The sequence below is a fragment of the Mytilus edulis genome, chromosome 9 (assembly GCF_963676685.1).
Source record: "Mytilus edulis chromosome 9, xbMytEdul2.2, whole genome shotgun sequence".
In the NCBI taxonomy this organism is placed as follows: Eukaryota; Metazoa; Mollusca; class Bivalvia; order Mytilida; family Mytilidae; genus Mytilus; species Mytilus edulis.
Window position 1 is genome coordinate 74101904 of NC_092352.1, and position 14963 is coordinate 74116866.

A 14963-nucleotide genomic window follows, 5' to 3' on the forward strand; every position below is an offset into this window, starting at 1 on the left:
TTTTAACGCTCGGGAATTCGGGATTTTTATCTATCGAGATTTGTATTTAAGACAACAACAAAAAATAGCATGCGTTGTTTGATAAAAGTTTGATCGGGTATGTAGTCTTTGCAAGAATGATCAAGTATCTTTAACATTTATATGCACAAAACAAATTACATTCAATATGAAAATAAGATAAAGTATGAACAACAATGACAACATATTTTATGAAAATTAAACTACTGTAACATTGTGTAAGAAAATCAGTGTTAAAAAGGATATCGGACTTGACTGTTTTCATAATATCTAATATTGGTTTCTGGTTGACTTTATTGAAAATCAAAACGGGTGCCGATAAAAGAGCAGGGACTGCTTATCCTTCTAGTTAGAGAACTTGCATTAATTCCTGGTTATATAAGATATGTGTTTGTGTTCTTCAAGGGTTTTGGTTTGCAGTTTCCTTTGTTGTGTTCAAGTTGTTTGTTTATCAAGAACCCAGGTTTTTATGCGGAGCAAACACTACTTACCCTTCCGGAGCACATTGGTTTACTCCTGTTATAATCTGTTTTAAACTAAAATCACAAGATTGTATAAATCAAATACAAGGAACAACAGAATGACTAGTTGCACTAAACAGTTTACAATTATTAATTAATGTACCATATCTTCTTTTTTATATTAACCAAAGAAGCATCTTTTATTTTATCGGAATTTTAAGATATTGTGAAATAAAGGACGGGAAATCGGGATTAAAGTCAAGGGAAACGAGCTACAGGTGAAAAATAATGTTTATCCAATTCTTAAACCAATGCATGTACTTATCATAAAACTTTGTCTTCTGTGCACGATTTTATCATTTCTGACGCAAAAATATCGTATAATCGTCATTTTTTTGTGTGTCTCTGTCTGATTTAACAAATATGACAGTTCATTAATTGCCGTGTTTTGAAGTTTACCGATTGTCACATCATAGTAAATAATCAACAAAGAAGCATGGATATTTAGCACGTCTATATCATGTACAATAAGAAATAAGGTTATTTAAATTACAGATCCATGCGTAATGCGATCACCCGATTTTTACGGGAAGGGTCACGCTAAGGTCACTTGCATACGGAAAATATTTCTGCGATTTGCTTCCTGGAAGCAAGGAAGCAAACAATTAAAAAAAAGTAAACTTCTTCTAAATGTGGACAAATTATAAAGAATATTCTTCATAAAAAAGTATATGAACATAATTTTTATAATAAAAAGTATCCATTTAGTTATAAAAAAACACATGCATCAATTTTATTTAATTTGGGGTTTCATATGACTTTAAATAATTGAAATTAAAAACACTCTTAAAAAGTTCTTGGGTTCACGTATTGCATTTTTTACACTCTGTTTACATTCTACCTGGATAATTATTATTGATCATTATTATCTAAAAATAACTTTCACAATATTTAAAATGGATCCGGCTTCTTCCTTAATTTGAAACATGATAGCTTTAATCGGAAATGTGAATATTTTCCGGTTTTGTGGGGACATGCTGCATGTAGTAGCTATCATCATTTTGTTGAGCTATATATGGAAATCTCAATCCGTTTTCGGTAAGTCAAACCTTTGCCCCCTCAATGTCCTCATTGTGTATCTTTTCGTTTACTCGTTTTCTTATGTTTATCGTTAATGTACAGTAAAATAATTATCAATATGATTTAACATATGTTCAGGAAATCTGAGCAGGTAATAGCTGAACAAATGGAATCAGATTATAGTAGGCTATATAAAACATACGAAATTTACAATGTACAATATAAATTTATATATATATGTAATATTATAATCTGTTTATATTCTAAAATCGACTTATCAATGCATGGTCAACGTTATTCAAGAGCAAGGACCTTGCTTCACTTAATAAAATGCAGACAATACATCTTATAAGATATATCACGTTAGAAAAGCCACTCTTACATCGAGAAAAACGAAAGTCTATAAATAAAATCAAGGGAGCTAACTCAACTTATATAACTTCAGTATAAATAATCAATTATTAGTATTAATGTCATTAATACTTAACATTTCTTCCAATGTAATTTGAGGTATTGACGCAGAGCCAGATATAGTACTACATGCTCCCTCTTCCATTCATTATGTTTTGTGATTAAATGTCCCATGAACTACATCTTGACATTCCCTTTTATTCATAATATAACGATAGCATATAGATATAAACCAGAATTTAAAAAAGCTTTTCGTTACTGAAATTTCACAAGATTTTGAACTTTAAAAAAAACCACATCTACATTTATACAACACACACAAGACAATCATGCATTTAAAACACAATTTAAAGATCAATAAAACTGAAGTTATAAAAACTAGTCTATGTTAGCCTTAGCAATACGTTTTTAGAAAACAATTTAGAAATTTTGAAGTGATCTAAAAATGGTTTGGTAACTCGTTTCATATTTTACATTCGCATATCTTAATGAATTTAATCCATGCATTGTAGTTCTTATCGAGGATCAGGGACTTTCTATACTACTATAGTAATTTAAGTCTCTGCGAGGATATAACTCCAAATTTTGATTTCTCTTACTTTTAGTCAGTCATGTTAAGTATTTGTGGACTGATGTACATGTATTTCTTTTCTAGCTTTTACCAATGGCTGTGTCCATATTCTGCGGCTTGTGATTTGTTTGTGTCCTCTTGGTATCTTATTACATTTTGGTTAAAATTTGCTATCAAACTTAAATGATTATCACGACCGAAAACACTCACACCATCTCCAAAGTAAGGGATTGGATATGAGTCTATCATTATAGATAATTTATCCTTCGGTAATCGACTTGAAGCAAGTCGCCTTTCCTATCGTCTAATCGCAAAAAAGTTTAATACAGTCGTGACTTTGAAATATAAAATTCTATCGACCTTAATTCAAAAATTTTAAAAACAAAATGATTGATACATTTTCATAATTAAAGAGCCATTTGGGATGCTTTTTAAACTGTCAATAACATCGAAAATATGTCTATATATAATCTTTTTCAGGTATTTCTGGTAAAAGTCAGATTTTGTTTGCCTTAGTCTTCACCACAAGATATGTGGATCTGTTCACTTCGTTTATTTCTGTATACACCAACAGTTTAAAAGTAGTTTACATCATAACATCATATGTCACCCTATATTTGATATACATCAAGTTCAGATATACCTACGACAAAAGTAATGATACATTTCGTGCAGAAATACTCATCATGTCTTCTGGAGTACTGGCTGTTTTCGTAAATCATTATTTTTCACCATTTGAGGTTAGTCTTTAAATGCATTAAGCAAAATTAATTTCATATTTTATATAATCAGACAATTCTTTAAAATCCACATGTTCTCACATAAAACGTTTATCCCGTTATTTGAACTAAAGACAACTGATTTATGAATGCTCAAAGTTGCAAAATTAAACGCGTTGAAAGTATGTTAAAGGATGAAATAGAGGTGTTAACTGAACAACTAAAGCAAGTCCAAAACAACAAACTATCAAGGGTTTCTTATGATTCGAATTCGACATTATAAATCAGTACAGAACAAGCTCACATATATGTCTATAAATTGCAAACGTATCAACATCATATTACAACCACAGGAACCGTCTAATAAGTATGACGAAACAAGACCGTACAGATATGACTAAAATTATGTCAGATATTTGATCATAACCTACTCATTATTTACCTTTAAACATTTATTTTGACATTGTTAGTAAATAATACTTGTTTATGTTTCGATTGTTAGTATATTTACCAATGTTCGTCAGAATGTATAATATTGTTGTTTGTCACTAAAAACTTATTTAATTTTACAGTTCTGTTGGACTTTTTCAATATATTTAGAGTCTGTCGCTATCCTACCACAATTTTTCATGATCATCAAGAACGGCGATGTAGAGAGAATGATTGGTTATTATTTGACTGCCATGGGATCATATCGTGCACTGTATATTATGAACTGGATGTATAGATACAAAAATGAGGGATTTTATGACTCTATAGCAGCAAACTCAGGATTACTACAGAGCATCTTATACATTATGTTTTTGATATTGTATTCAAAGCGAAATGACTTCCGCTTACGCGTAGTAAGGTATGTATAACCAAATGAATGCAGTAACATTATTTTATGTTACGAATATCTTTTATATTATAATTTGTCATAAAAAAAAAGATAGTGAGTCAAAACGTAAGAGACTAGTTGACACTGTAGACAGAGCTCCACAAAGTAAACCCTGTCAGTTGTATAGAAATCGAAAGATTTATTTCCATATTGGGAACTAAGAACACTCAGTATATATGACCCTTTTATCATATCAAATTCATTGAACAATATTACCTTGCATATCCTAAATTACGTTAGTCCGACCACTAAAAAGTTTCCAAAGATACCAATAATAAAATAGTATACGTACTTTATACACCCTTATTGGGTATCCTATTTCAAGTCTCATCGATAAGCACGGCTCGCGCAACCTCAATATCTTATATAATTTAAGAGGAACACTACTACAGGGCACATGTATACCCTTCCGGAGCACATGCATGATGTGCTCAGTCTTATGTTTTGTTATTGTCGTCTGCCGTTTCGAGTTTTGACGAGTATTCATAGCTTATAATCGTAGAATTGAAACCAAAGCATGTTGAAATTTAATAGAAGGAAGACATTATTTTAAAAATGTTTTAATATAGTTGAAATGTAAAGGCTACATTTTAGTACGTATACATGCATGCTTTTGCTTTTAAGAAGCCACGATAATTTAAGAAAAGAAAAATTCACTATTGAAAACGTATTTAAACATTATTCGTGTTTTTTAATTCGTAAAAAGCTTATACTTTCACTTGAGCATCTTTTTATTACTATTATTACAGCAACATACATGATATACCAGTTAAATATCTAACTTAATTAGAACTACTCGTTTCTATATACATATCTATTTTTCAGAAATCAACAGAAAAATACACTTTTATCAGAACCGACATTACTGCCTCAACCATCACGATGGCCGGGAATAAGTATGAAAGTGTGATTTGTAAAGAATGTATCTTGCCAGGATCGTAATCATCAGATCGTTGGTGATTACTTCGACAACAGTTAAAGCTAGCTTCACAGATGTTTCAATGTATATAACAACATACACCATATGTGCTGAAGAGACAAGACTATTTTCATTGTTGAGACCATGCGTTGACCTATAGTAACTTACTACCACATTGCTTGGTCTAATAATGGTTTCATTGGAAATAAAATCACATATCATATTTCATTGGCGGATCCAGAAGTTTTCATAAAAGTGGGGTAAGGGCATTGGCTGTCTAATAGGGGGAACGCTTCAGTCATAATTCAGTGATTGCCTATGTAACTCAATGATTTTTTTCCCACAAAAGAGTGGCGGGCACCCTGCTCCACCTAAATCTGCCTCTGAATCTGTATTGCAATCAGATTAGTCTGAACCATGCTTGAAATTAAACCGATCATCTAACACAATTTGACACAAGCAATCTTACTCAAGAATGCCGAGACGTTAGAATGGCATGCATAAAATAAATAAACTCATCATATTAGATGCCAGGTTTAAATGTTGTATTTACGCCAGACGCGCGTTTCGTCTACAAAAAACTCATCAGTGACGCCGCTCGAATCACCGAAAGTTAAAAAGGCCAAATAAAGTACGAAGTTGAAGAGCATTGAGAACCAAAATTCCTAAAAGTTTTGCTAAATACAGCTAAGGTAATCTATTCCTGAGGTAGAAAAGCCTTAGCATTTCAAAGTTTTGCTTTAAAAATTAATTTGTTATTATGAAAATATCAATGATAACTCAAGTCAACACAGAAGTGCTGACTACTGGGCTGGTGATACATTCGGGGAAACAAATCTCCACCAGCAGTGTCATTGACCCTGTGGTTGTAAATAAACTCATCATAGATACCAGGATTAAAATTTTATATATCCTTAGTATTTCAAAAATTCAAAAGTTATGTAAACAAATAATTTATAAATATGACCATATCAATGATAATTCATGTCAGTACAGAAGTGCTGACTATTGGGCTTGTGATACTCTCTTGGAATTAAAATTCCACCAGCAGTGGCATCGAACCAGTGGTTGTAAATAAACCCATCATAGATACCAGGATTAAATTTTGTATTTACGCCAGACGAGCGTTTCGTCTACAAATGACTCATTAGTGACGCTTGAATCACAAAAAGTTAAAAAGGTCAAATAAAATACGAAGTTGTAGAGCATTGAGAACCAAAATTCTTAAATGTTTTGCCAATGCCAATCATGTCAAAGGTGTCTTTAAATAAGGGTAAAATTGTAAAATCATACTGCTTATCTCGGATAGATACACCTTGCTATTTAATGCAATTTTAAAATAATTCAGAATGTATACTATACTATACCTCTTTAAGGAGATTTAATGGAAACCAAGATGAACTAATGTCCCTCCGAAAGGCAATTCATTGTACATTGAATATCTTTTCCGAACCATAACAATCAACTAGTGGTCGGTGAAAGATTTTCAGCAATGGTGCAAAATTTCGATCGGACGGTGATTTGAGTGGGGAAAACCATGGTGATTGATTGGCAGTTCGCCAAACCGCACCTGTTCGATTATCGTAAATAATTAGAGGTACTTAATCGATCAGTAGACGATTAAATCTCTTTATAATCTATATGTCGTGTTATATGTTTTTTTCTAAAGGTAGATTTTTCATCATTTATACTAAATTAGGTAAGTGTGTGTTTTTTTTTTTTTATTGTAATGGTTCTTTTAAGATGAAAACAATAAACAAGTTAAAACTACGGTACTAAATTATTATCTGAAACATTTTAAAGCATAATCGATTATTACGCCGTACGGTCACCTATAGTTGTTAATTTCTGTGTCATTTTGGTCTCTTGTGGAGAGTTGTCTCATTGGCAACCATACCACATCTGCTTTATAGTAGCATCGACAACCTTTAAAAGATATCGACCATCGACCATCGTAGATTATAGTTACAGTAATGCGGACATGTCAAACTCGATTGAAAAGACCCTATAGAAAAAGGAGAAAATCTTTGCAACAGCTGAACAATAATAGTAACAAAAGGAAAGCAACTCAACAACGAAAACGGCAAATGACAATTGACCTTCATGAGGCTTGAGATATCGATTGAAACAACCATCTTACACAATTTGGCACAAGCAATCTTCCACAAGAATGTCTATACGTTATATTGACATAGAAACGCAACACCATTTAAAACAAAACATAGCTGTTGCGTAAAAGGTAATTAAAATATTTAGAAGTCAGTCAACAATGAAACGCAATACATTGTACATTAATTTACTTTTTTTAACAAAAGCAAACTTGGTGGTCGGTTCAAGATTCTAAGCAATGATACAAAATTACAATTGTACAGTGATCTGGGTGAGGAAAGACATGGGTTACATTCAATATTGTAGCGGCTACATAAGGCGCCGTAGATTTAGGACTATTGAATCAATAGTCATAAATCTACGTAGCCCTTCGTAGCCGCTACGATATTGAACGCAACCCTGGTGTTAGGCAATTGGCCAATAAGAAACCTACTCGGAAAGTCCCTAATCAAATGGCAAAATCAAAAGATAAAACACATCAATCGAATAGACAACAACTGTCATACTCCTGACATGGTACAGGCATTTTCAAATGTAGAAAATGGTAGCTTGAACCTGGTTTTATAGCGCTAAACCTCTCGATCACTTGTAAGACAGTCGCATCAAGTTCCGTTATATTTACAACGATGCGTGAACAAAACAGAAATAATCGGTAAAATAGTCAAAATATGGTTACATCAGTCATCACTGTGTTACAATATAAAACAAACAAACATTTACAAAAAAGCACAAAAAGCATCTATCAAATTAAAAAAAAACACTAATTGTTTCGCGTGTTTAACGACAGAAAGTATAAACGTCATATATGACGAAATTTTGACGTTCGTTCAATGTATATTCAAAACAATTATAATTTCACAGGTTACAATGTACCAAATGAAATTACATGGGCGCAACATGACATAGAGATAAAAATAGATGGTTCTCTGTGATTGGTTGTTATATCATTTATATATTTTTATTCTGGAAAGCATTATGAATGAAGTTTCATGCAAGCACAAATTTGTCCTTAAATGTATATGATGAAGGGCCGCTGCGAAATCGTAATGTATCGTGAAAACCCCCAAAATTCACAAAGAAAAGCCATATGGGACCATATATATTTGAGTGCGGTAAAATCACAAATAGATATCGAGCTTCAATTAGACAACAGCAGTTTTTCCATAATTAGTTTATTGAAAACGCCTTTTAAGGAGATAATTGCTAAAAATAGCATTGCCGGCCATGGGGTCACCATTTAGAACTTTATATTCCACAATACCACTACGCGAGTAAAATAATTTTGTCGTTTGTCGTACAAAGTATTATCAAATTTATAATAGAACGGGATCTTTAAAAGAAAAAAAAGTCACGTTATAAGAACCAAAGAAACACAAAAAGTCGCATACACAAAACAGACCAGCAAAAGTGAAAGATACATGAATTGACGGGATGTATAAGTACCGAGCCACGTCAAATGGATATCACATAAAACAGACCAAACAGCAAAAGTAATATTAATCATTGAACAAAGACAAATAAAAGAACAATATAACACGTAGTAAAGACGACAAACAACGTCAGTACGCAGAATCTATATAGCAAGACCATCATATATCATTTGTGAAGTTGATACGGAATATTTATTAACAAGGTCTTGGTACCTACAGACGAACTTCTTTTTGAAAAAGGACGAGACATTCTTTGAAATACTCCTGGTTCATCAACTTTCTGCTCAGACACTGATGACGTTTTACAAAGTCTGAGTTGAAGCTGCAAGCTCTTGAATATCGAATAAGTTTGGAAATGTATATCTTTTGGTGGTCGGTTCAAGATTCTAAGCAATGATACAAAATTCCAATCGTACAGTGATCTGGGTGAGCAAAGACATGGGTTGCATTCAATATTATAGCGGCTAAAATAATGACACTCAATAATGATTTGAAGGAGTTTGAGTAAATTTATCGTGTGTACACCAAAGTTAAAATAGAATAGCAACCATTTGTTGAATATCCATTGTTTACCGTAGATATAATCAGTCATTTAATTTGTGTAACATTTTGGTGTAAATTTTAGAAATTACTTCCCAGAATGTATTAGATTCTGAAACGGCGTGGATTTGTCGTTTGTTGATACCACGACCAATATGTGATTGGGCAAGAGATAAATTAGTCCTGGCAAAATGTGGTCTGGTCAGTGGACACATATTACTAGTATAAAAAGTCCATGCCGGTTACACAATTTTCTAGAATGTTTCCAGTCCAATGTCAGTGATAGTTTATGTCCGAAGACTTATTTTCGTAGGAAATCATGTCCATGTCATTAATATTCCTTGTTAAAAAAAGTCTATATCCTTTATTTTAATAGGAAATTAGTTTTGAAAGAAATCTTATTCTTTGTTTTCTTGTCTTTTCATTATCATGATTATTGTAATATGCTTTTTCTGTGTGCCCTTTTGTGCTTCTTGGCTACATATATCTGTACTTATATATCCAGTCATTGTATTATTGTTATATGGTAATTTCGATATTCTCGTCTTTCGTTTTTGCTAATGTGCTTCGTCTGTGTGCCTTTTTTTTTTTTTTTTTTCTTTTTCTTGCATGTGACGTGGCTCTGTACTTATACATCCCGTAACGTTGTTGTGTCGTGGTATTTGTTTGTTTATATATCTGTATCAGACTGTATGTTTTAAAGCGATTAAAATAATAACACAACGTTGACTGCTGTACTCCTATTTTTGACATGTTTACCTATTATGTCGGTTTGGTTTGTTCACACATCGTTATCGATATAAAGGAATTGTATACGACTGTCATAAAAGTGAGAGGTTCAGTTGGCTATAAAACCAGGTTTAATCCACCATTTTCAACATGGGAAAATGCCTGTACCATGCAAGTCAGCCGGAATATGACAGGTGTTGTCCATTCGTTTGAGGTGTTTGCTTCGCATCCCGGTGCGGAGCTATTAGTTTCAGTCGACATACACGCTATCTTGAATTAAGTGCTTATAGATTCTGATTGGTTGCATTATTATGTGGCTGAGATAGAGTAACAGCTATAGGTCCGAGAACACAATTAATTCGTAGTGCATTTCTTTTAGAACATAAATGAAAATAAAAAAAATCCCACCTGCGCTTTCTCAAAGAAACTTTTACAGTGTGTTGTACTACTTTTGGGACAAATTATATCAAATTTATAGAAAACTTCATCGCCTCTAACTCAAAATATGGCCAATTTTATGTTTAGGGCGTCTTGAAATCTTTTGACAGCTTCCGAAGTGCTCATTTTCAACCTTTTTCAGCTGGACCAAATCACTACTTTCCTTTAAAATTCTGGACCCAAATTTTTTTACAGTGTAATTTCAACCCCCTTCTTGCAATTTGAGGCAGTGAACATGGAGAAATAAATTTGGAAGGGGTATAAAAATTAATGGCAAGTAACCCACTGTCAACACTAGGGACTATATTTGTGAACAACGAAAATCAAGGGACGACAATGGTGGTCTCGGACCTATTGGGCTTAAATAAGACATCAAATGCTGCAAAATTAACTATATTTTCTTCAGATCCCATCAACTGTCATTATAATTCATGTTCGTTTTATTATCCTTTTCATATCAATCAATATCTATCTAAAAATACCACATGCATTTCCAATACTAATTCAACAACCACATGCACCACACATATTACTTAAATTTTGTCTATTTTTAAAATTGCGTTATTTAAAATTCTATGTACTAGTTAAAATTTAAAAATAATAGTAACAGAGTTAGAATAGGATAAAACTAAAAATTAGTTAAAAACATGAACTTGTATGTACGCTATATATTTTAAAATTTTAAAATGGATAAAAATACTAACTTATCAGCTGTTTAAATTTCTCTTAGCAAAAGGAAAATGATTTGAATTACTAATCCGTATTAGCAATGGGTAAATTTATGCACTAGTGTGGTTTCATAATTAGTTTATATGTACTTAAAATCTAAAATGGTAAAAGATAAGAATAAAAAACTATAAACATTAGTTTTAAATAAAACAGTAGAGTTTGTCAATACAATTTTGGGTCTACAAGATTATTTCCAGGGGTAATTTATATTCATATGCTCTAGTTATGATTTTAACTATTAAGTACTTTGCTATATCACTTAGTATTTAATTAAGTATATACACATAAGTAGCATAATACTTGTTACATGTTACATTCGCACGACTGACAGCCACTTGCAAGTTAAGCACAGAACTCAACTGATTGTTCATTTGTTTTCCAAAAGTTGGGCTCTTTTAGCATGCAATGCATAGATCCAGTCTTTGCAGATTCTTTCTAAGTCTCTCTGCTGAGACACAGTTATAAGATTGTTCCTAGAACAGTCTATCAAGAATTCGAGAAGGTCCTCATCAGAATTAATTATACTGCAATGAGGGATATGATTATCCTCCAGTAGGGATTTTAGTCTATTGTGATGAATTTTTCTCACACAATTCAGACTTTCACACCTGACTAGGAAGTGTTTATAATCCTCAGGTCCTACCATGCACAATTTGCATTCAGCAGATTTTGTTTCGTCAAATCGGTTGGTAATACTTTGGGTTTTGTAAGTTCCTGTAAGTATCCTGGATTTTATTATCTCTTTGCTAACATCTCTTTTATGATCTCTGACACTGCTCCAACAGAAGTTTGGTTTTTTAAAGTTCCAGTTGTTAATTCCATGTATTTGAGTGTTGTTTTGCTTCTAGCAATTTCGGTCCATCTATTTTTCCAGGTTTTGTCTATGACGTCGTGAGTCAATCGTTTCCAATTTTTCTCTGGATTTAGTATAATCTCATGTGCGGATGGAAGATCATAAGATTTGAGGGGTTTGTCCACGTTTATGTACCAACTATTTGATTTATCGTCTTTTGTTGCTAGTAGCTGTCTAATTCCAATTTTACACTCAATTGAGTTGGGATCTTTTGGTATTCTTAGAAATAGGGAAATGACAGCTTTATGTACGAGTTGCTCAATAGTTTCTGCTCCGAGCAAGATATAGATAGCAGCATCGGCAGTTCTTTGTGGTAAGGATAGAATTTGGTTATATGTTTTTTTCTGAAAAGCTTCTAGTTTTTGGATATCAGTTTTAGTAATGTTGAGAATTTCAATTCCATAGAGCATTCTCTGTATAACGTATGTCCGCCATAGTTTATACGATAATAGTGGATTTATACCATTTATTCCATGTAATCCAGCACCTAATAGTGAATACATTGTAGCTCGATCTTGCAGCAGAGATTCTTTTCTCTACGTTTGGATTATTTTTCTCTTGTCTTTCAATACCTAAATCTTTGATGGTTTGCTTTTCATCTATTTTTTCATTAAAAAGTTGAAGATTTATATCTTTATTCTTCTGGTTATATGGTTCAATAAATGTTGTTTTTAAAATACTTGGTATTGACTATACAAATGCCATAAATGCTCCATTTTGTGAATCCTTATACAAATTTAAGAAATATATACAAACCAAGCTATCAATATTGTTTATTAGCTGTTGGAAAAAACAAATAGATAAATTTTCAGACAGTAAACTGAAAACCTACCTTTTATATAAAACAAATTTTGGTTTTGAAAAATATCTAACATTGATCAAGAATTTTGAACTTAGAAGAAGTTTTACTAAATTACGTGTATCTTCTCATAGATTACAAATAGAATTAGGTAGATATCAGGGTATTCCCCGAATTAACAGAATATGTAATAAATGTTCTTCCAATACTGTCGAAGATGAGGCTCATTTTCTATTTGATTGTAACAAATTTGAGGATGATAGAAATTGTATGTTAGCTAATATTGCACAATATAATTCTTATTTTAATCATATGAACAGTCAAAGCAAAATTATCTGGTTATTTAGTGTAGAAAATGTTGAGTTACTTAAAATAATATGTAATTTTATATACAAACATCTTCCTTAGTGAAGATTAGTTAAAGGAAATCTATGTGTGTATATACATTTGATTGGACATAGAAAATTATATTCATCTGAATATCACAAACATACTAGCCGATTAGGAAAAAAAAATAATTGTTAAGATATATTATTTATTCAAATGTTCTCTTATATCCTTGAGGCATCGTCCCCTGGTATCAACTGCATTCAAGTTACCTATGATGCTTCCTTGTTTGCTTTTGATACAGGTAGGAAAGAGACATTTACACACATTTTACATGCCTATGGCCCATAAGGTATCGTCCCCTGGTGTCAGCTGCCTTTAGGAAACCATAATGCTTTCCTATTTGCTGCTGACACAGGATGAGTCATGGACATGTTTAATTTCTACTTTCTTTTTGGCTAATTATTATATATTTAATTGATCCAACTTTTTGTGTACTATACATATGTGGATATCTATTTTTCTTTTTTTTTCTTTTTGGGCTGCTTGTTTGTTATCTATATCAACCACACTTGTAATAAAATGCATTAGTATTAAAAAAAAAACCAACATACTATAATAGATTCTTTATCTACGTATTCTTTAAGAACTTAAATAGTTCTCGTTTAACTTTTTTTTTTTTTTTACCTCATTGTTTGTATTGTATTATGAAAAAATTATTGATGTTGTAATGTTTATGCCCTTTGGGGCCCATAATTGGAAATAAAAATATCTTATCTTATCTTATCTTATCTGTTAATCAGTAGAACTTCAGTTTTTTGCTGTTTATCTTTACCCGATCGTTTTTGGTACAGTTTTCAATGATGCGGAGTTGAGTTGAGCCATCATGTTCTGAACCAGCACATAGCATTGTGTCATCTGCGCGCACGTTGGGCAGCCCCACGTAATTAGTTCCAATTTTAATTCCAATGTTTGTGGATTCAAGAGTATGTAGGATATTTTTATTATAAGCCTTGTAAAAATTGGCAGAGAGAATTCCACCTTGTTTGACTCCCTGCTCATTTACAAATGTTTCTGAGATGTATCCTTGAGATTTAACTTGTGTAGTTGTTTTGTTATATATAAAAAAAAAATGTAGTTCCTTAAATAGTAACCATGATGCTCCATTAATTCCTTAATAAATTGGTGATATAATTTTCCAAATAGGTGGATATGGTCAACCATGTCAAATGCTTTTTCTGCATCCAGAGTTATTAGAATGAGACACTCGTTTTTATCTTTGGCTTCGTTAATTGCTTCAGAGAGGAGAAGAGCAATATGAATCGAGGATGCACCTTTAGTGAAACCTTTCTGAAGCTTGTTTTGATGTTTATTTAGTGTATCCTCGATTCTAGCTCTAATACAAAGCTCCAAAATCTTACATATGATGGAAATAACTGTGATGCCTCTATAGTTGGATGGCATAGTAGGGTCTTTGTCTTTTTTGTGGACTGGGGTCAGCAGGCCTTTTTTGATGAATCTTTGTCCCTCAACCGGATTTGAACAAAAACACTTTTGATACACTAACATCACCAACCGTTTAGCTACTTGGCCTGTACTCTAGACATTAACTTTTAAGTATCAGTATGTTTTCAATTCATATTGTTTCTTTTCGTTCCGCTTTTATTTCCTTTCGCTTTTTACAGGTACCCCTCTTTTTGCCCCTTTTCTATTTTTGATATCTTAATCAAAAATTTAAAAAATCAAACTTTCAAAAAGTGAAATAATCAAAATTACACGTAAAGTTTAGTATTTTAAAAGTTTGATCAATTTTAATTTCCTAAACTATCAAATTTGTAAACGATATTTAGAATTTTAATATTTTAATAATTTGGTTAAAATTTCTAAATTTCAAAACTTTTACACACATGATTTGAAATTTTGATATTTTAAAACTCTGATCAAAATTTC

General features: G+C 32.0%; 1 protein-coding gene across 1 annotated transcript; it reads left to right on the forward strand.

Moving 5' to 3' along the window:
• Positions 1-1367: 1367 nt before the first annotated feature.
• Positions 1368-5587, forward strand: LOC139489006 (ER lumen protein-retaining receptor 1-like). Its single transcript, XM_071275028.1, has 4 exons — positions 1368-1577; positions 3022-3281; positions 3833-4110; positions 4966-5587. Exons 1-4 carry the CDS (start codon positions 1466-1468, stop codon positions 5048-5050), a joined length of 735 nt encoding a protein of 244 aa, XP_071131129.1. The 5' UTR covers positions 1368-1465; the 3' UTR covers positions 5051-5587.
• The last annotated feature ends 9376 nt before the right edge of the window (positions 5588-14963 follow it).